Source organism: Equus przewalskii, chromosome 2 (genome assembly GCF_037783145.1).
Source record: "Equus przewalskii isolate Varuska chromosome 2, EquPr2, whole genome shotgun sequence".
Taxonomy (NCBI): Eukaryota; Metazoa; Chordata; class Mammalia; order Perissodactyla; family Equidae; genus Equus; species Equus przewalskii.
Genome location: NC_091832.1, coordinates 115,759,493 through 115,782,856, shown reverse-complemented (window position 1 = coordinate 115,782,856; position 23,364 = coordinate 115,759,493). Strand labels below are relative to the sequence as shown.

Here is a 23,364-nt window from a genome sequence, read left to right as displayed (position 1 = left end):
AACTTTTGATATCTTTTTGAAATATTCAGTAGGTGGGTAAAGACAGTGAGAAGAATGTAAAAAATTAAAGATCTACTTGGCAAACGATATGCAGCAGTTAATGACCCAGGCTCTGGGTGCTTTTGAGAAAACAATCACAGAAATGTTTCCTTCTCAATGGTGGCCCTATTATTGATGGACTTTATAAAAATCATAGTCTATTATGCCTGGCAAGAATTCTAGAAATGATCTAGTTTGACTGCTGTCATTTTATAATGGAAAGAACTAAACCACGTAGCGACTGAACGACTCGTCCAAGAGCAGCGTTGAGCTGATGCGGTGCCTGGCTGATAAGGATGCTGGGTCTTTCGGCTTCCAGTCCAGGCTTCTTCCACTGCAGCACGCTGAATGCTGACGTAATGAGTAGAAACCGCATCATGCCGGTGTAAAGCAGCACTGAAATTTGTGATACAGAATAGAGATGAAGAAGGAGAGCTGCCCCTGGAGAATTCCAGGGATTTCAGAGTCTTCTCCCAAAGTCACAGAAAGGAGATGACGCTGCCAGTGCATCGCAGCTTTATGCTGCTTCCTTCTCTACATTACAGCCTGGCTTTTAGAATTCACTGATTTAATGTGATGTGTTGTACTAAATGGCTGTGTTATAGTTATTATTTACTACTTTATAGTTATTATTTACTACGTGTATAATGTATTGTAATTTAGATCATGCTTTGCAAAACTTTTTATTGTTCGTTTTCAGCAGTCCAGTGGGGATGAGTATATGATGGGAGATAACTAGGTCTTTTTATAGGTTAAAATGAAACTAAATTCTCTGTTTCTTCCTCCTTTACTCCCACCCATGGGGCAGGCTTGTTTTTCTATGCCTGTTTTACACTTGCCACTAAACAACATCCCAGTGCGACTCGCTCAAGGTCCTTTAAGTTAGTGACATGGCAAAAGGAATAAACTTGAAGTTTCTGGTTAATTCCTTAGGCTGAAAGCAGTGCACAGTCACATTGTTAAAATAGAGCTCAGCTTTAGGCACCTAGTGTGATCATTTGCTCTTTTTTCTTTCTTTAAGTGATCGTCTTAAAAAGGATCAATTTGTAACTTCGACAGGGGATTCCTTTAAAATGGGTCATTTCTAGAAAGGTTTCAGCGTGCTCCCCCGAGTTGGATGGATGTGGGTTTGAAAGGTGGCTTTGTAATCCACTATGTGGCCTTGGGAAGTTTCCTGATGGTGCCAGCCCTCAGCTATTTTATCTGTAAAAATGAGGTTGATGATAATAATAGCAAACACTCGTTGAGTGCTTACTATGCACCAGGAAGGTGTAAAATTTTACATCCATTTCAACTAATCATCCTAACACCCCAAATGGGAAAATGAAGTTGAGCGATCAGAGAAGTGGCCACGATCTCACGGCCACAGAGAAGGTGTCCGAGCTTAGATTTGAGCTGAGATCAGCCTGCCTCCAGAGCTGGTGCCTCTACCTGGAACCCAACACCCACCTCCTAGGGCCTGTCTGATGATGAAAGAAGGCCGCGGTTGTGGTGGGTGTGGCACAGGCCTGACCCTTAAAGAGCTCCATCAATATCAGGTTGAACCACAAGAAACTGCTGCTGATATTTGATTGTTTTTAACCTATAAAAATGGCCATTTCATATGATTCAATCTAAAAGAAGAAGACGATGATGAATTATTAATGAATAGGTTAGTCAGGCTGAACAGATAATTTGCAAAAACCAGCAGGGAATGAAAAATTGATGCATATTTCAAATAAGTATTATTTTTTCAAATGAGTCTCAGAAGGCAGGTTTCTTTCTCTTGTGACACTAGGTTGGTCCTATGCAATGACCTGGACATGAACGAGGTCCCTACGAACTTCCCCGTGGACGCCGTGAAGCTTCGCATAGAGAAAACAGTCATCCGCAGGATCCCGGCCGAGGCCTTCTACTACCTGGTGGAGCTCCAGTACCTCTGGGTGACTTACAATTCCGTGGCCAGCCTTGATGCGAGCAGCTTTTACAACCTGAAGCAGCTGCATGAGTTGCGCTTGGATGGGAATTCTCTGGCTGCCTTCCCTTGGGCATCTCTGCTGGACATGCCGCTTCTGAGGACCCTGGGTCTGCACAATAACAGAATAACCAGTGTGCCAAATGAGGCCCTCAGGTACCTGAAGAACCTTGCCTACTTGGATTTATCAAGTAACAGACTAACAACGCTGCCACCAGATTTCCTGGAGAGCTGGTCTCACCTAGTTGCAACATCATCTAGAAGCCTGGCCCTCACACCAAGAAGAATTATTCTTGGTGAGCTCATCCATTTCTGGGCTTCTCAGGCCCAGATAATTTGCTCTGGATGCTTCAGTGGTTCAGTCTTCTCATATCTGCTGACTTTGGTTTCTTCCTCTATACTTGCACTTTTGATGGAATAGTACTTTATCAGCTAGGTCAATTTGCCTGTCTACCCTGTGTAAGGTGTAATGGTGTGTGTGTGTGTATGTGTGTGTGTGTGTGTTGGGGGAGGGAGGGGAGCTGGCCTCATAAGCTGAGACACTAATGTTGCTCTCAGAGGCCCTGGAGCTGAGTGACAGATCTTCCAACCTGCCCTTATTCTTGTGACACGCCGGTGCTCCATACTCTGCCACACCCAACCTTCCGCTCTGGTCTCTTTTTAACCCTTCCTCAGGCTCTTCACGAGTGGGAGAGGGACGTCGGCCTCTTTATGAGGGGCAAGGGTTTAATCGGTTAGGAAGATAGCTTCCAAATTTTCTTAATCTAAAAAGAAATGACAGAAACACCAGTTATTTAACTGGCCCCCAGTGGGTCTCCTAATGGATTTGGTCGCTAAGTTTAGCGGTGCTTAGCTTTGTATATGTTGATCCTGACTTTGTTTAGGTTCTATGGGTGTTAGTCTTGGGTTCTTAAAGGTACGCTCCTTGTGGTAGACCCCTCTCTTCTTTCTTTGTATCTTCCCACAGCGCTCTGCACGTGGTGACCGCCCAGTGAATGTGGTTGCCCCATTGAAATCAGTGAACCGAGACCCTTCTCTGGGCTGTCTGTGGGCAGGGAGGCCTTCCACACTTCTGTAGAAGACACAGCCTGAGGCTTTGGTCAATAGGTTTGATTTGCTACAATTTTGCTCACTCGATAAGGCTTGTGGTCAGTTCACAAGTTGTGTCATCATTGCAGCAGAGGAGGTTGTTTCTCAGAAGAGTAAAGAACTTCTCTCTGTCCAATGAAATGACAGGAAGCCTTTTGGAGTGAGAAGCAACTAGATGCTAAATATGAGCCAGCAATCCCTGCTGACCAATATCACACACTCAAATCTTTGATGAAGTATAAATAAAATAAAAGTTAAATTTGAGTTTTCTTTTGATAAAAAAGAAAATGCTGTGACACCCCTTAAATGGTTTCAGCATTGCTTCTGTTGAGATGTAAATGTGTTTTGGTGCTTATGAGACTAAAAGCATGAGTAATGAGAACCAGATAGACAGGGGCAAAATCACATAAGCTTTTCTTATATAGCTAATTCATGTTTTGTCCACTGCTTATCTAGTCCTTCAAACATTTTTGGTTAGAAAATGAAAACAGTATTGTGGGATGGGTTAGAGAAAAAACATTAGTTTAACTTAACGATGGTTGTGGAGTCCTTATTATATACACTGTGATTATATACACCGTGCAAACCTATACTGTAGTATTTATTTATTTTAGCCACTAATTTGATCCTTATGTGTAAGGCTGATATTTAGAAATTGTCCTAATTTAAACATTGAGATTCTATTTCTCTCTCTATTTTTCTAAGTTTCTTTGGAAGCCATTCTTGGTTCTAACAGAACTACAGAATGGAGAGATACAGTAGACAATAAATCCAGTTACTAAATTACTATAAATAGCTCTCTAATGATTAGTTGCAAATATTACTATGAAGAAATAATTTATAGAGCATTATTATTTTTCACTTGTAAGTTAAATCTGGATGAGAACAGAGGGATCATATGGGAAAGGGTCATGAAATTTCTTTGTCCGTGGAGAGTTACCCACACAGGTTTATCTGTTTTAGGGTTCAGATGCTCTAAAAGCAGTAAAATGAGAATACTTTCAATATAACATTAAATTTAAAAAGCAGGGTATATAATTGTACTTAAAGCATAATTACAATTTTTTGAAAAGTGCAAAGAAAAAGACTGAAAAGATGCACTTGGTTAACCGGCTTCTTTGGGGGTGGGGCATCATTTGATTTTCTGTATTTTCAAAATGTTCTGCAACGACCATGCATTACTTTTACAATAGTGATAAAAATCATGATAATAAATAACAGAAGATATTTTAAAACGTGTCCAGCCATGGATGGCAGCTGGCCTTAGCAAAGCCGTGCCTGCAATGCAACAAGGGGAAAGAAGAGCTGCCCTCCCAGAGGAGGGCTGGGGCGCGCGTGGGCACGCACAGAGGAGTCAGTGCTCTTGGCTGGAAGATGGAGGTGGGAGGCCTTGCTCCCTCTTGCTCACAGGACTGTAATGAGAATGGGGTGAGATGTTGTATGTGACAGTTCTTTAGGATATGAGGCCAACAGTCTCTGAGGTTATGATTTTAGATGAATAATAATCCATAGCAGCTGTGACTGAGCTGGGAGTGTCTTATAACAAAATACTTCTCTACTCTGGTTCTTTTGCTATTTTAACTATATTTGAGTCTTCCAATTTTATCATTAAAATATGGTGATGAGAACCAGTTCTAGATTTTCTAGAACTCAGTGGTTAACTGTAGCAATCATATGTTTCTAGGTGCCTGTAGGATTTTTTTGTACTATTATAGTAAGACACGTTAAGCTTTTATATAACTTTATTGTCCTGTGTTTGCTATTGTTAGCAGATGGAGGTTCTATTTGAAATAATAATAGTAAAAGCTAACACTGATGGAGTGCTTACTCAGGGCCAAGCCTAGTTCCTATACTGCTCAGATAGAGCTTCTTCCAGCCTCGTGTTAACCGTGTGGTAAGTACCATTTCATCCCCATTTTATAGATGAAGAAATGAGGCACAAGTTAAGCCACTTGCCCAGATTCACTCACCACCTAGCGAAGGAGCAGCGGGGGAGTACAGGCCATTTGTTCCAGAACCCATGCGCTTCCCCTCTCCTTTGTAATGCAAGGTACGGTATGTACTAATACCAAAGTTATTTTTCTCATATATGCATTACTTTACCGATCTCTTTAAATCAGGTATTTAATAACAAAATTTAGGCAAAGGTTTTTCGATTACTCCCTCTCATTTCTGCATGAGTAAAAATACCAACTTAACGATATTGTCCTTTAATGTATCCATAAAAACATAAACTAGTGTCCTGCAAGTAAATATTTAGATTAACTGTGAAACCAGATTAGATTTTTGATTTGCAATACAGGTAAGTTTCCACGGCGTCTTTCTCAAGAATAGGCAAATATTTACATAGGCAGACTACGTAAGCCCTGACAATGATTTTCTTGGAGGAAAAAGCCTGCAGTAGGCGAGGGCATAAAATGCTTTCTTGAGTGCTATTTACTGGTGCCCAAATTTGTTCATTTGTAAACCTGGGCTCTTCTCCTATTCAGAATGAAATTTGCCTGAAGGGCAGCAGTAGCCTGATTATTCCCACAGAATTTTCTAATATGTCATTAATTTAATTCAGCAAATGCTCCTCAGTCCCCATGGGGATGCCCATGCTTTGCTAGGCCCAGAGAAGACTAATCCACGTAGTTAGGGCTGACCTGTGCCAGGCGCTCTCTTCAGGACTCCCTGGCAGGATCCCAGCCCTGAGGACCACCCCAGGAGGTGGGTCTGTAATCATCACGGCCCTCTTTTTACAGCTGGTGAAGGCAAAGTCAAGCTTCAAATTCACAGGCCATCTCCAGAGATAGCATTCCTCTCTTTTTTAAACTTTTTTTTAAATTGAGGAATTGGGGTGTAATACAGAGGATCTTACGTGTACAGTTGGGTATGATGGTAAATGTATACCCCCACAAAATCCACATCCTCACCAAGATACAGAACAATTTCATGCCCCTGCAAAGTTCCCCTGTGCCCCGTCTCAGTCAGTCTCCTCCCAGCCCATGCAACCACTATTTTATTTCTATCACCATAGGTTGATTTGTCTGCCCTGAATTTCACATAAATGGAATTTATAAGATGCGTTCTTGTGCCTGCCTTCTTTCACTCAGCACTGCGTTTTTGAGATTCATCTGTGTCATTGCATGGATTGGCGGTTCCTTATCGCTGAGTCACAGTCAATTTTATGAACGCACTCATTGTTCATCCTTTTTCTTGCTGTTGGACACATGGGCCATTTCCAGTTTTTAGTTATTATGAATTAAGCTATTATTCACATTCTTGTGCAAAGCTTTTTGTAGCATACGTTTTCATTTCTCTTGGATAAATTCTTAGGATTGAAATAGCTGGATCATAGGATGGTTATACACATCGCTTTTTAAGAAACTGCCCCCTTTCCAAAGAGCATGTACTGTTTTACACCCCCGCTAGTACTGTCTAACAGCCTACGTGCTCCACATCCTCTCCAACACTCCACGTCGTCAGTCTTTTTCATTTCAGTCTCTTTCATTTCATTTCAGGGGGTGGGTGGGTCAGGGCGTGGTACCACCTTGTCATTTTAATTTGCATTTCCCTAATGACTGACGGTCTTGACCATGTTTTTATTTGCTTATTGACCACTGGTATATTCCTTTATAATTTTTTAAGGTTGTTTTTTCTTTCATGGTTTTTTAAGGTTGTTTTTCTTTTTATTATTGAACACAAGTCTTTTGTTAGTTATATGCATTATGAATATTTCCTCTGAGTCTGTGGCTTGTCTGTACATTTTCTTCATGGAGTCTTTAGTAAGAAAGTTTTAAATTTTGGCGACATCTGATTTATCAGTCTTTTCTTTTATGGTTAGTGCTTTCTGTGTCCCATCTAAGGAATATTTGCCTACCCACAGGTGACAGAGATATTCTACTGTCTTTATGGTTTTAACTTTTATATTCAGTTTGTAGCTTTATATTCTTAGCTTTTATGTTCATGACTGTGATCCATCTCAAAATAGTTTTTGAGTATAGTGTGAGGTAGGGGTTGAAGTTTATGTTTTTCCAAACGGATGTCCAGTTGTCTCAGCACCATTTGCTGAAATGACTTTCCTTTCCCCTTGAATGTGACTCGCCACTGCCTCCACAAAGCTGACTAAGGTGTGCTCTTTGCCTTCAAGAGCTGATCATCTGCAGAATGACTTTTGTACAGGAATTTATTGCTGACTTTTCACACAAAAATAGCACATTTAATCCAACCACCGTGATGCATGGAAAACATTACCCTTTTAAAAAAAGGAGAAGGCAAAGTTCATTTGCCCCTACCCAAGAATAGTTATGTAAAATAAATTGATTAATGCAAATTACTGTGGATGGTGTGCTGGCTGGAAGGAATGCAGTGAAGGTCACAGTGTAACTCCAGGGAGTTCTTGTAACTTTGTCCCCAGGAGAAAAAGCACTTGGTGAATGCGTTCAGCGCTCAGATCATTATTAGTTTTCAGGGTTTAAAGTTATACCCTTGACCTTGGATATTTCAAAGTTGGAATAAATAAACATTCTATGTTTGAGGGATTTAGAAATATCTTCCTGGTTTACATAACTTTTAGATATGACCAGTTGGATTAATTTTTAAAAGAATTTTGTTTCACCGTTAATACATTTTTCAAACAGCGTCAAAGTGGGAATGAAATTGTTAATGTTAAAAGCCCCTGGATCTTTCCCGATATAGACATTTGTGCTCCAGACATTGCTGCTTTGACATCCGTTATTTGTAGATAACGGCACATATAGCTGCCACCCATGGCTCTAGACGCTTTTAGGTGTTGAAGAAATGAGTTATGGTGGAAGGAGTATTAGATTAGGAGGCTGAAACATCTGGGATTTGGTCAGAACTCTAAGCTACTTACAAAGTTAAGGCAGTAATCTCTGAGCTCTGGCGTTCTCTGGTGTGAAATTGGAAGAATCATACGAGTTTCCAGAGGTCGATATAAGACATATACATAGTGGTTGAGAATGAGAGCTTTAAGACCAGGACACCGAGGGTCAAATCCTGACTGCGGTCAGTTGTGTGACCTTGGGCAGATCCCTAAACCTCCCTAAGCACTGGTTTTCTTAAAATGAGCGTGAAACTAACATATACACCTCATGCTATTGTCAGGATTGAGGCAGACAAATCCTTTAGCAGGCTTAGCACTGTTGGGAGACAATTCTTCCGTCTCTCACATTTCTGCCTGTCTTGTGAGCAGAGGCAGGCACTAACTGACTGCCTCCTGCGCTGAACTATCTTTTCAAGGAAGTTTGTGTCGAAAGCCATTTTGGAAGCAGAGATTTGTCTCCCTCCAGAGCAAAGGGTAGGCATGCTTACTGCCCAGTGTGATAAAGATAGTGTCTCCCTCCAGAGCTGTGAGTAATAAACTATCCTTTGTCTCTGACCAGGAGTCCTGTGTCTTCTGCCAACATCTATAAAACTACGTGGCCAACTGGGATGAGGTGGTCACCCTAAATAGGGCAAAACTCAGACCCTTTACAGTTCTTGACAGGTGCAGTATTTGCCACATAGAAAGCAATCAATAACTGCTAACTTGTGTTGTTATTACTTTGTAAAGAAAAAATCTGGCCTAATAAGTGTTTTGAAAGTATTAAGTATTCTACACACATTATTCCATGATAGAATGAATTTGACGTTTGTTGCGGGTGGGATAGAATTCAAAGCAACGTTACTGAACTGGTTATGAATTCAAAGGACTAAATATAAGAGGAAGAAGTTCAAGCTAGTTCACTCACGGAAGAAAAGAAATTTATAAGATAGAACGTAAAAGAACAGTAAACATTTACCAATGCTGGCAGAAAAACATGAGCCAGTCATGAAGCGCTATTATGCTAAAAATAGGCATTCATGGAAATCTAGAATTTATAAATGAACAGTCAAATCTTCCACCACGGTTAGAATTTTCTAAAATTGCAATTCTGTCTTTTCTCCTTATGAATCAATATATAATCCGCTCCATTAGTAAAAAGCCACAACCACAAATCTTTTTGAGAGAAGTCCTTTTCAACCTTGGGCTTTATGTGAGGCTGCTGTGGGGCGTCACCCTTAAGGCCCTCAGAGAGACTTTTGTGTGACGGAAGGCTCTGAGCACCATCTGACATCCTTCTGAGATCTTAGCACACGACGTTAGAGTCCCACCCACGCTAGACTTGGTTTTCTCTCTGAAGCCCTTTCTTGACGTGAGAGCTTCGGAGAGGCTGGGAGTAAGAACCCAGCAAGTTTCAGCTCCTTTATGTGAGCAGGTCTTCCTTCAGCTGTCGTCTCTCCTCGACATTTTACAATGAGCAGCAGGAAGACACCAGGCAGCAGTTTGGACACCGCGTGAAGAAATATCCTTAGCTGGAACGTGCGTGTCGCTGAATATGTTTTCTACTTTCCAGGTGAGCCACAGGTGACGGTGTTGCTAAACTTTCTGCCACTCCATAACGAGGGGCCCCTCTCCTCTAGTTTCCGGGAACGTTTTCCTCATTTCTCTTTGAGCTCTCACTGACAGGCTCCTTGAAGGCCGGAGCACTTTGACCAGCAGTTCTGAAAGTGGAGGCAGACCCTGAAGGCACTCGCAGGGGAGGCTGACAGCTAACTGACCTTGCTGCTGATGCTCTCCTGAAGGGAGACTGAGCAGGGCACCTCCGTGGCCACCACATGTGACATCCATGCTAAGCTATGTTCCAGCCTCGACCAGTCTTTCCCATCTTCTCTCCTGATGCTGCTTGCATCTCACTCTGTGCTTTCGCTCCACAGAACTTATCCTGCCTCAGTGTGTCTTCAGATCACACAAAACAGCGATGCAGTGCAGGCTGTACTAGGTGCCTCTCAGCACCCCATAACCCTTCAAATACCAGAAGTGCTTTCACAGCACCTAGAAATAGCTCTGTCGCGGTATTTATGGCACCTGTGGTACTTGGATTCAAATCTTGGCTCTGACACTAATTAACTATGTGGCTTTGGTCAAATTATTTGGCTTCTCCATGTCTCAGCTTCTTCAACTTTAAAATGGGGATAATAATACTCTCCTCCTCATGGGATTGTTGGAATTCAATGAGATAATACAGGAAAGTGCTTAGAGGAGAGCCTAGTGTGGGGTAAATGGTCAGTAACGGTGAGCCGTGGTCGTTAATGATCTGAACTGACAGGATGTGTTCTTTCAGTGGCTGGATTGCAGGGCAAACCTGACAGCCAGGTGCCTCCTTTTCATCCCGCAAAGCACGTCTGTTCTGAGGGAGACAGTGCAGACACCTGCTTCCCCAAGAGGCTGTGATGTCAGCTGAAGTCATCAGAATAAACTTTTCACCCTTTTCCTCCCTTCTGGCCTAGGTCTGCAGGACAACCCTTGGTTTTGTGACTGTCACATTTCCAAAGTGATCGAGTTGTCTAAAGTTGCTGACCCCGCTGTAGTGCTCCTCGATCCACTGATGATTTGTAGTGAACCCGAGCGCCTGGCAGGGATTGCATTTCAGCGGGCTGAGCTGGAGCAGTGTCTGAAGCCATCGGTGATGGCCTCGGCCACCCAGATCACGTCCGCTCTGGGCAGTAACGTTCTGCTGCGGTGCGATGCCACCGGCTACCCCACCCCACAGCTCACGTGGACCAGATCCGACAGCTCGCCAGTTAATTATACAGGTATTCTCTTAATTCAGGCCTATGAAACAAAGAGTTTTCAAAGGTTGGAACTGAACCTCATGTTTTTGTTTTGTTTGAAATTGGCCGGTTAATTCTAATAAAATATGCCAAGATTTTTGGGTGAAAGGAATTTGAAAGGTTCATTTTTTTGGTTAATATTTTCCTTAGTTTATCTGACTAACTACATGGATGAAATTAGACAATCTGATTTTTTTCTTAGAAAACAACACAATCCAGTGGATGGCAAATTGCATAAGGCCTATGTTTTTCTGCATTGTCTTGGGTACGGCTCACATTAAAATGCATGACCATTACAATTGTCTTAAAAGGGATTTTCATACAAGCTTCTCATTTTTGAATGATTACTTAAATATTAAATTACACGAAAACCTTATTATGAAGCAAAAAGTGTAATTTTTAGAAATATTGGTAACACAGACTTTTCAGATCCTACTATGATTGAGTCGGTGCTTTGGCCTTATTTCCATAGTGATATTCTCATGATCAAAGGGATATATTTTTAAAACTCTTTAAAATTAAATTTAAATCAAGGTTGAAATGATGAAACCTGATGGAAAAAAAAATAAGGCCTAATATTCCTACAAATAGAAAGTAAATGGCCCACAGCTTAAGAGGGTGAGTTACATTTTGGGCTATTGAGACATTCAGTGCATTACTATCCTTCAGAAAGCTTCAGAAATCAAGGCAGGATAAAAATATGTTAGATTTTAGTGTTTAGGAAAGTAAAATTCCAGTTTTGCAAGAACTATATATTGTTCTGCAAATTAAAAAAATCCATGGTTTAGATGTTAATCTAAGTTAAATATAAAATGGAAGATTGAGAATACAAATTCTGACTCCTCCATGCCGGAAAATGATCTGCTACACCTTCTGGCTATAGACAGACGGCATTTTATTACAATAAAAATATTTGGGGAAATATTTAAGTAAGGGCTTCTGGTATACGTTTTATAAAGCTACAGTGAGTTAAAATTGGAAGGGCTCTTTGAGATCACTTTGTCTTATCCCCTTATTTTAAAAATACAGAGACAGAGACCTAAAGACATTAACTGACTTGTCTGAAATCACATCCACTTAGTGGACAAAAGTTTACTAACACCAAGTCTCCTAACTTGCAGCCCCATGTCTTTTGAAAATACTACTCTCCATACAGACCTCATGGCACATGGCACGTCCCAGACCTTCATGTAGACGATTCACAGAACCATTGCCTGCCTTCGGAGATTTGCAGTGTGCCACTTTCCTCTTGGCTTTTGTGAAAGGGATGCGTGTAGAACCAGATAGTTGCTTCAGTCGGCATGTTGCTTGAGTTTTTCCTTTTTTTTCCCTCTCACAAAGTATGTATGTTGTTTTCTTCCAGTAATTCAGGAATCTCCAGAGGAAGGAGTCAGATGGTCCATAATAAGCTTGACAGGCATTTCATACAAGGATGCTGGGGATTACAAATGTAAGGCCAAAAATTTGGCTGGGATGTCGGAAGCTGTGGTTACTGTGACAGTGGTTGGTGTTGTCACAACCACCATATCATCAGACACTTCTGAAAGAGGAACTGGAGATCAGCCTGAGCAAGAGGTCCAGGCAGACTCTAGAACTCCATCCATACCTGGCCCATCGGCATCTCCCTGGCCTCCTTCCTCCGCTGCTTCTTCCACTTTTCTTTCTACTTCTACTTTGTCTCCTCCCTCCACTGCTTCCTCCTCCTTATCTCCTTTCTTCTCCTCCTTTGTTTCTCCAACCACAACTCGAAGCACTAGAATTTCAACAAGCACCACCGTGGCTGGCCAGCAGTCACTCCAGCTCTACCCAGATGTGAAAAGAAATTTAAAGGTGGAGATGGGTGGAGGTAAGCTTCCTCCTGCTAGTGCAAGTAAAAAAGAATTGGCGTTGTTGGATCAAGCAATGTCTATGGAGATGGGTGCCACAATAGAAAATCTCAGGGTGGTCAGCGAGACCGAAGAGAGTGTGACTTTGGTGTGGAACACCATCAACAGCATGCGTGACTCTGAGGTGAACGTGTTGTATTCCAAGTATGGGGAGAAGGACCTGCTGATGCTTAATGCTGACTCCAGCAAGAACCAAGTAACCATAGATGGCTTGGAGCCTGGGAAGCAATACATAGCATGTGTCTATCCGAAAGGAGTGCCTCCCCGGAAGGACCAGTGCATCACCTTTTCTACTAGGACGGTTGAAGAAGTGGGTGATTTTCAAGGGTCTTTCCTTATCGTGGTGAGCGGTACTGCCTGTGTTGTTGTCTTGCCATTGATATTTTTCCTGTTGTACAAAGTTTGCAAACTGCAATGTAGGTCAGAATCCTTTTGGGAAGATGATTTAGCCAAAGAGACTTACATCCAGTTTGAGACCCTGTCGCCCAGGTCTCAAAGTGTAGGGGAACTTTGGACTCGAAGGCACAGAGACGATTCAGAAAAGGTGCTGCTTTGTTCTAGGTCAAGTGTGGAATCTCAGATGACTTTTAAAAGCGAGGGTTCTAGACCAGACTATTATTGCTAAGGTTTTACAGCTCAGGTGCATGTGAATTTCTTCCAATTGAGGATCTGAGGGTATAGTTGACCGTCTGTTTGGATGACTTTTGGACAGACTTTCCCATCCTTCATGAAAATCACAAATGGAGTGCTTTTAATTGTGTTTAAAAAAATACCATGAGACTTCTGAACTGAAAGGACAAATAATCTTGACTTTTTTTGTGTGGAAGGTGTCCATAGAAATAATTTTTAGAGTAGTGCTTAATAAGTTATTAATATGTTTTAGGGTAATGTTTTAGTCCTTAAAAATAAATTTATGTGAAAATGGTTGTAAAAAAGTGAAATCTGAATTTTAAAAAGATAGTTTTTTGGGCAGTGAAGAAAGATTAGTGTAACCAGCTATGCCTTGACTTCACTCCTGTTCAAAGTGCCCTGTGGGGTTTGCTGTGGATACTGGCTGCCATTACCTGGTGGGCGAGAGTGGAAGAGTAAGTTTTGCATTCGCTAAGGTGAAATCCAGCCCCGTGGAGAAGGAGGGCTCCGTCTCTTCGTGCCCGTAGGCATTACAATACTGTGTAGTTGTATTCATATTGCAAGTAAGAAACAGTTTTCCCATGTCCTAAGAAACATAGGTATTAGCAAAAATAAGTTTAGAAAGAGGATCATGATGCATAGTAAGGTCATTTCAAAAAATAGTAACTATTGCATTCTAGTACATTTGCTAAGTGACTGTATGGGTCTGTTTTTAAACCATGGTGCTCCTTTTAAAACAATCTCTTGAATATTTTGATATTTACTCTTCTTCTCTCCCTCCGCTCTTCCTTCCGTCGTTTCTTTTTTCCCCTTCTGCTTTGTCAGAAGATATTCAGGCGGCCAAAGGACCACAGCTAAGCTGTTTGTCTTTTGCCATGTTATTTTGATTTCCTGGATAAAGGGAAGAACTTGGAGAGTCTTTTTTAGAGCCAAAAGGCATGTTTTAGGATTTTGAAAGATTATCTTCAGTGGATGCATTTGGTCAGACTTTGTAGGTTAGAAACATCAAGGAAATTGAATTGGAGTGGCCAGATGAATAGGAGAAAAGGAGCGTCATAGATAAAATTTAGTTTTTTTTTTAAAAAGGAGTTTTTCACCACCTTTACTCAAGATTATATTCCCTTTACATTGAAGATTTTGGAGTATAGAACAGATTTATAAAGGTATGTCAGAAGTCCTGAAATATCCTGAGAAGCAAGTTCTCAGAAAATACTATGTTTGGTAAGAAACAGATTGTCTTTGATGTAACACGTTGTGGAAATTATAATACAAGCAGCTGCAGAATGAGAAATTGTTTATTCCAAATGGCTCTTAATTAAAAAGAAAAAAGAATTTCAGTTTAGCCATAATCCGCACATCAGAAGATGACCAGCATGGATGGATGGCCTGCTCTGAACTCCCCCACTTCCCCTGCTGGTATAATTTCCTCTCCTTTCCAGCTTTTTTGTCCTTGGTGCTTCCATCACTGAGTGCATTATCTAATGAGCTAACAGTTTTTAATTCAGTATTCATTGTTGGGATTTGTTAGAAAAATATATTTTGCAGACAATTTTGTGTTTAGCTTCAAATTATTTTAGATCAACTTATTTTAAACTAAAAGATTGCAAAAACCTTCATTTCTCTACTCTAAAGATATCATGAAATTTCATTGCCATATTTAAAGGGCTCTGCCAAAATACTGCGGGAGAATGTTACAGACTACTGAGCTAAATGGCACCCAAATTGTACAAAGGCAGGTTATTTCAAAAAAGGAGACTTGGACCATCATGATGAGATAAGTTACTGACTGCCCTTATAATCAAAATCAAGTGAGGTCTGGACTTAATTTTGACCAATGAGAAAAAGCTAGTTGGTGACATGGAGGGGAGAAAGCACTTTTGTCATCTTCAACTTGGTTTTAGCACAGGAGGTGAATTGCAAGTAATTTGTTACTAATAGTGAAAGAATATAATTGTAAGTCATCTGCTTTCTAAAAATACATAGATTTGAGTCTATGCAAGGTTATCCTGGTAATATCATTGCTCTCATGTTCTTACGAGTACGCTTTCTTGAGTGGGAGAGAAAGACTGACATGCTAGCAAGCAGCATGGAATTCCACGTAATCAACAGTCTGTTAATCAATGTCACCATAAGCGTTGTGGATGATATATAGCATAACTGATATTGAGCCAATATATGTTGCAATTAGATATAATTACAATGTCTTACTTTCAGACAAAATATATTGGAGATTTGTAAAAGTTGGGGTACACGGTGAGGGCGTGTTCCACGTGAGACTATCATCAGTGATGTGCTATGACATAAAAAATGTTGAGGACTCCAAAGTAATAGTTTATGATGGCCGGAAAAGCAAACCGTGGACTTTGGAGTCAGATAAGTGCCCTGGACTTTGGGAAACTTTTATGAAAGTTTCAAAGAGAAAAATTTTTGACCCCTAGGCTTGAGTCTCAAAAAGGCATTATGGCTAATGAAGGGAGATTAAAAAAGAAATTTCCAGATGAATGATTGTGAAATAATTCAAATAAAATGGGAGACAGCTCAGGAAAGTTGAATGGCTGTCTAGTAACTTAAAATTTCAAATGATAAGTATAAAGGAAAGAAAGAAGTTTGAGTAACCAATGACGAATGTAGAAATGTAGCAAATCTATTATAAAAGTGTCAAAAATTTAGACCACCCAATAAATTAAGGATCAAAAAGAAAGGGTAAAGTTGACCAGAAGGAACTATAAGGCTTGTTTTTTGTTTTGTTTTGTTTCAGTGGAAAGAGAATGCTAATGTTTGTATTGATAAATAGACTTTTCTTTTGTTTATAATAAAACTGATTTTGTATACAAACATCTGATTCTTGATTTGTTTAAATAGCGAAAAAAATTAGGCTATACTCCCAGTGGATATGTTCGTGTTGCTGTCTTTCTATGCAATTAATTTCAAGTCAGTGGTTGGATGAAAGTCATTCTCCTTTGTATAGGGTATAACATTGATGATTCATTCCATAATTATTCAGGAAAATAAGCACCAATGTTTATGTATTATTTTGGTACAGTTTGTAAACACAATTAAATCCTTACAGAAAAGCAGCAATTTTCTATCATTGCCATAATTTTAATACATCATGTATTAAGTGTGCTGGTTGTCTTTATCTTATGGAATTTCCCAAGTGTTTAACATTGGGACAGTAGCAAGGAGTTAAATTCTTGGAGTAATTGCATAGATGCATAGATCTCCACTGATGCTAAGTTCCTTATCATACTTTCTGTCATCTCTAGGAGCAAAGACAGAAGGGTAGGAGTACAGAAGAATTTTGAGGAAAAACCTCTCAAAATATGAGACAGCAGGTCTGGAGGATAATGGCAGTCCCCTGAATCCTAATATCTCCACGCATCGTTCCCCCAAAATCCCCAAAACTATTAGTTTAACAAAAAATGCAAATAAAACCATGCATGACCCATATTTTTAGCATTAGTAGGAGAGAGAAAATACGATGGACTACAAGTTGCCTGTAAGATAAATAAACATCAAATTCTGACTAGTGTCCTGCCTCTGCTGCAAGCCTGTGGGTGTGGAGAGCGAGAGAAGGAAGGCATAAGAGACCGCAAGAGAGAGGAGAGCCAAGAGTCTGTGTGGAGCAAAGACAAAAGCACACCCAGAGAATGAAGGCCAACACCAAGTGCAAATACACTGACCTCATGTCTGAGACTAGAGCTGCAAGGGAGGGGTGTTGAAGCAGGGGGCCAGAGGTGGAAGCCGGGGAAAAGCGTTGCTTCTAGGGCAGAAGGAGCTAGAGAAGGGTGGTACCCTGCAAAGACAAGGCAAGGCAGTAAGAGAAGAGAAAGAAGGGGGGTGGGGGGGAGTGGAATTAAAGCAAATGCACTGACCTTGATCATTTAATACATTTAATTGTAGAACAAAGACCAGAACAAGGGGTGGGTGTATGGGTGGAAGAGTGTGTGAATACTGTACACACCGACAGTAGAGAGAATGCAACTGAAAAACGGGGGACGGCGCCAGCCCCGTGGCGTAAGAATTAGTGATCGAAACAGCTCAAACAGTAAAAGAAATCAGTGAGGTGGCAGCATATAAAATTAATACACCAAAATTAATGTCCTTCAAATACACAAAGAAGAACCAGTAGAAGATACCATGGAAGAGAAAATCCTGTTTACAAGAGCAAAAAATCTAAAAGGCTTAGAAGTAGATGAAATGTGCAATATTCAAAATCTATTTGAGGAAAAATCACTCCTGAAAGATATAAAACTAAATTAGAAGAAAGAGAGAAACATTCCTTATTCTTGATTAGGATGTTTCAGCATCATCAAGATCCAAGTTCTCCCCAAGTTAATTTATAAATTTAGTATTATCCCAATAAAAATACCAACAAACACTTCTTTTCTTTTCTGGATCTAGACACCTTCTACTTAGAAAGAAATAGAAATAATAAAACATATGTACATAAATCTGCTTATTCTTGCAAAAGGAAACACAGGAAGGTCAAGTCAGAAGGCAGTGAAATCGATTGCCTACCAGGGGATGTGGGGTCGGGCGAGGTGGTCAGGGTGGAAGGAGGAGGGGAGGGAGCACCCTTCTCTGAGTACCCTTTCTGTTAGCTTTTTTCCTTTTGGAAGCATATTAATGTTCTACATATTCAAAAATTAAAACTGAAGCCTCATGTATGGGAAAATAAAGCAAACTAAATACAAACAAAAATAAATGAACTTCAACTGTATTTCCAATTCTTAACCTGTCCACATTGAAGGGAGGGAGGAAGAAATAATCCCAATTTTTTTTCTTGTTTTTGTTTTTAATTAAAATTTTTGTTTTGAGTTAATTGATAGATTCACACGCAGCTGTGGTTGGGGAGAGGCTGGATGCTTCCTTAGGCCTGACGAGGGTGAAAGTCTGGGGTCCCCAGTTGGCCTTTGCTGGCAGGGCTGGGGGTAGGACCCCGGTCTTTTCTGTGGTATTTCGCTGCAGGAGAGCAGCTACTGTCCACAAGTTTTCTGCCTTGCGAGGCTGCCCTTTCCTAGATCTCTGGCTGGGGCCAGCAGTGTTTTGCTGTTGTTTTCGTGTACTTGTGTTGGCATTTCTGGATTGCCAGCTTCTTCAGCTCCAAGTGTGGGATGTGGAAAGCAAAAAGGAAACCCAGGGAACTCACCTTCACGTCGTCCCTTGAGTCTCGAGGTCCTGCTGGTCTGCCTTCTTCTCTGCCTTTCAGAGTCTTCTTATGTTTATTTTACTTATTCTGGGGTTTTTAGTTGTACTGAACAGAAGAAATAAAGAGAAGTGTGTCTATCTCATCTTACTAGAAGTGGAAGTTTCTCCCAAATAGCTTTTGAATTCAGTCCTTTTACAATATAGTCTCAGTCTAGGGGAAAAAAAAGAACCACAAACAAACCTTGAATCCTTTTTGTAGGTCTGTTTTTTGGAGTATTATAGGTATAGCAATTCTAAAACTATTTCTTATGCATTGTAGGAATAAGCAAATGAGTGCATGTGTTGATAATCTTGGAAACCAGGATTTTTACTGTGCAGGAAGATTCAAATATGGGATAGGGAAAGGCATGAAAAACCCCATTGGGTGGATTGGAATTTGCAATTGAAGGTATGAACTGATTATTTTGTATCTATATCTCTATATCTATCTATCTGTCATATATGTATGTATGTATGTATCTATCTATCTACCATCTGTCTTTCTATCATCTATCTGCATATGTCTTCCCCCTCTTGGCTCGCTCTTGAAAGGGTTAGAAGAAATTATACTCCAATAGTAATGTGCACAGCTAGCACCCAAATCTTGCCTTCTAAATACCATTCCCCACTAAAAGGAACCAGTGTTCCTTGGAGAAATAGCTGATTTCAAGATTGTAGTAGGGAAGGTAAGAGTTGAACCTGAAACACCCTGTTGTGCCAGAATCTAAGGAAGTGCTCAAAAAAGTGATGGGGCAATGTCAAAAGACCCCTAAAACCAGCTTGGAGCTTCTCCCCCTGGCTAAATCTGGGAATATCTCAGCATAAAAATAAGTAAAGACAGTAAAGGATTGTAATCCACTGAATAAAATAGAAATCCATGGGTCATTACTGATAATACACAGATAGTTGGGTAGGTAGACAGACAGATGAGAAGCGAGAGCTCCTCCTTCCTGCAGAAAGCCGACTGAGACAGGAGGGAGAAGAAGAGGTGGAACATCACCATTTTGTAGTCATAGTAAAGATTGGTTTGGACAAGAATCACCAATGGATGACCAATCTAGCGGGAAAAGTTTGAGAAGGGTCAGGATATTTCCTCGTTCTCCAAAGGTCTCCCCACAGATTGTTCATTGGTGCAATGCGAAAACAACAGGAACCATACAGCAGAGAATCACAACAATGCTTTGACTGGGAAAGCAAAACTAACATCACGGATAAGGGACGACAGACGTAGCCTGACTCTATATGTGGTTTCCTGAGAAGAACGCAATGTCACTTAGGTAGTATTCTGCCTGGGAATGCAACCAACTGAATCTAATTATGAGAAAACAGCAGACAAACCCAAACGGAGGAAGATTCTTGAAAATAAGTGGCCTATATTCTTGAAAAGTATTTGTCATTAAAGATAAAGACTTGGGAATTAATTTTTCCAGATTAAAGAGACTAAAGACTAAATAACACCTAAATGCAGTATGTTGTCCTAGACTGGATTCTGGACTGAAGGGGAAGAAGATATAAAGGATGTTATTGAGATCACTGATAAAATTGGGGTAAGGATTGGGATTGGATTGGATTGACTAGGTAAAAATATTATATCAATGTTAAATTTATTGAATTTAATAATTGTACTGAGGTTATGTAAGAGAATAAAGTCAACATTTGTGTTCTTAGGAGATGCACACATAATACTGAGAAGTAAGGGGGCATGCTGTGTTATGATGTATGAAACCTACTCTTCAAGATATATTTGGAGAGAGCAAGAGGTTGATGGTGCAGATGTGGCAAAATGCTACCAACTAGTGAATCTGGATAAAGGATATTTTGGAGTTGACTTGCAACTTTTTCATGAGTTTGAGATTGTTTTACAGTAAAAAAAGCAAGAAAAAAAATGCAGGATGGTAGATCAAAGATTAGAATGAAGACAGGAAATGGGGACCTTGCTGAATCCCCATCTTTAAATTATAGATAGAAATCTGTTGTGAAACTACTTTTGTTCAGGTTGGCAGAGTTTGTGATTATGATCATTTTTCATATGTTCAACATGCACTGAAAGAAACATCAGAACTTCAATGAACATAAGGGATTAGATCAGGTGCCTTAGTTTATTAAGGAAAGACTAACATGTAAGAAATAGTGAAAAGTGAAAAATTGAAAATTGACTTTGCTATTAATGCAATCAAGGTGCATCCTTAGATGAATTCAATGTGCACGTGTATTAGTAGAATATGACTGCTTCAGGCAGGCATTTTTGGTATTTGTTTAAACATGATCTATGCCATATGTCCAAACACACCGTATCTATAGCCAGTGTCCAAACACAGCAGATGATTTTCTTTCTTCTGGACAAATGGAGTAGTTTCCTTAGCCCAGGGAAATACTTACAAACTCAACATTCATTGAATACTCTTTCCTTTGAACAACTTCACCCACCCCGCGCCTGCTAATCCTGGTATCCTTTTACCCTTAGCAGAATCTTATTTCACTTAAGCAATTTGCACATTTGTAAAATTGGACACCTAAGGTTTTGATTTTCAAAGCATTGCTTGAGGGGTGTATCCCAGCTTCTTGGCTTCTTGAACTATGTGTGTGCATCTGTGTGTGTGCGCTTATGTGCGTGCATGACAGTCTGTTCCTTGATAAACTGGCCCTCCAGTACTCTCTTGGAATTCAGATAGAGTTCTTGATGTATGGCTACAAGTTTGTTGACTGCGGTCGTGTTATAGAGGCCGAAATCTCAGAAGGAAGTAACCATGTCTGTCAATTTGCCAGGTGTCACATATAGTTGTTTAGTAAGTGTTATCATGGTGACCAAGGAAATTCTTTTGGAGAACAGTTTTATGGTTCTAATATTCACTAATATATTTAACAAGTTTGAGCTAAGTTGTCTTTTTCCTTGATGCCCATAAACAAAATCCTTACAAAAGATAATAAAAGATTAAAATGGAGATGCACAGGTAATACTGAGGAGTAAAGGGGCATGATTATGATGTATGCAACCTATTCTTCAATATTTCTTTGAAGGGAGCGAGAAATTGATGATCACATATGGCACAATGTTAGGAACTGGTGAGTCTGGATACAGGGAGTTATTTCCCCACCAAAAGAATCAAGGCCTCTTTATAGTCCTATAGGTAACCAAACATTTCTTTATTATTTTGATTTGAATTAATTTTTTCTGAGATTGAACATCTGCCCATTTATTTGCTTATGCTTCTTTTGTGAAAAGCTTATTTTTGGACTTTCACACTTTCCTGTTGGGTTAGTGGTCTTTGCCTTCTTAATTTGTAAGAATATTTAAATATTAAGGATATTAACTGTATATCTGCTATATATATATTACAAATATTCTTCCCGTGCTTTTCAGATGTCTTTTAGCTTTATGACGTTTTCCATAGAGAAGTTTTACATTGTGTGTAGTTAAATCAGTTCATATTCACACTTATGGTCTCCGGTCTTGTTACTGTGCTGGAAAAGACCTCCTCCTCCCCAAATTGCACACATATTCTCCAAATGTTCTCCTGCACTTTTTATAGCTGTATTTTACTTTGGAGTTTTAAATTTATATGCAATTTTAATGTATGTATGATGTGAAGTAGAGAGCAAATATAGTACAAAATTTTGGTGAATTAAAATTAACTTAGGCTTGTAAATTAAAAAAAATATTTATTCAATTTTACATTGGAAGGATCAGACTATGTATGCTTGAAATATAATACATTTATAATAAAAATTAGGAAAAATAATATAACTGGAAAACAAAAAATACGCCTTGTTCCGGTCATCTCTAACTTACTCGTGCGACAGGTGTGTGACAGACGTTTGGCACCTCAGTGAAGGGCACTCTCTCCATTCAGAGCTGTATCGAGGCTGGCTGTGACGTTTTCCCTAGAGCACAGTTCTCAACCTGGAATTCACACTGCAATCACCTGCTTTTTAAAATGCTGACGCAGGACCCCAGAGATCCTGACTTCATTGGTCTGGGTCTACCTGCCTGGGATTTAGAAGCTCCCAGGTGATTATATAATGCACAGCTGAGATTGAGACCACTGCCTTTGAGCTTCCTAATGATGCCAAATGGATGTTATTTGCTAAAAGCTTAGCCATGATCCGAGTAAAGTTGTGTCTTTAAGTTTTAGTTCTAGAGCCCTCCCAGCTCTGGGCTATAATCATTCAAGATTCAGATGGGAGAGCATCTTCACTTCCTTCTAGGTGCATCGTGTAGACGACGGATTTAAGATATTTGAAGAAGTGATGTGTCTAGAAAGTTTTCAGAATAATTCCCCATGAGAGAGCAAATTTACCTTACAAGTATACGATTTTACCTTAGAAGTCGAACTATAGACGCTTACCGTAGAAGTTTAACCTTCTACTATGATTTCTTCACAGATTCAAAATCAGAGACTTTCGTAAGAGCTCTGTAAAGCAAAACTTTAGCACAGATGTGGTCACTTTTCATTTTCCTTTTCTATAAAGTAACATAATATACTAATTGTGGATTTTAGAGTGCTTTTTATTTTCTGCATTTGTCAAGAATTCTTCTTACAATGAATACATACTACTTTCATCATCAGAAAACCTATACATTATTTTTTAAGTGAAAATTGACATGTATATCATGTGATCACAACTCTGAGAAAAAATATGCAGAAAGAAATGCAACTCTTAATAGTTGTTGCCTCCAGCAGGTTGGGATTATGGGCAACTAATTTTTTCCTCTTGCTGTGTTTTTATATTTTCCAAGTTTTCTGGCACAATCCTGTATCACTTCTGTAAAGGAAAAGATAACATATATTTAAACTAAAAATTCTTTTTTTTTTAAAGATTTGTTTATTTTTCCTTTTTCTCCCCAAAGCCCCCCTGATACATAGTTGTGTATTTTTCTTTTAGTTGTGGGTCCTTCTAGTTGTGTCATGTGGGACGCCGCCTCAGCATGGCTTGATG

The 23,364-nt window shown here is 39.9% G+C and overlaps 1 protein-coding gene across 1 annotated transcript; it reads left to right on the top strand.

Moving 5' to 3' along the window:
- The first annotated feature begins 1,820 nt into the window (after window positions 1-1,820).
- LRIT3 (leucine rich repeat, Ig-like and transmembrane domains 3) lies at window positions 1,821-16,068 on the top strand. The gene is made up of 3 exons (XM_008543955.2): window positions 1,821-2,289; window positions 10,397-10,702; window positions 12,084-16,068. The coding sequence occupies exons 1-3, from the start codon at window positions 1,842-1,844 to the stop codon at window positions 13,229-13,231; spliced, it is 1,902 nt and encodes a 633-aa protein (XP_008542177.2). The 5' UTR covers window positions 1,821-1,841; the 3' UTR covers window positions 13,232-16,068.
- The last annotated feature ends 7,296 nt before the right edge of the window (window positions 16,069-23,364 follow it).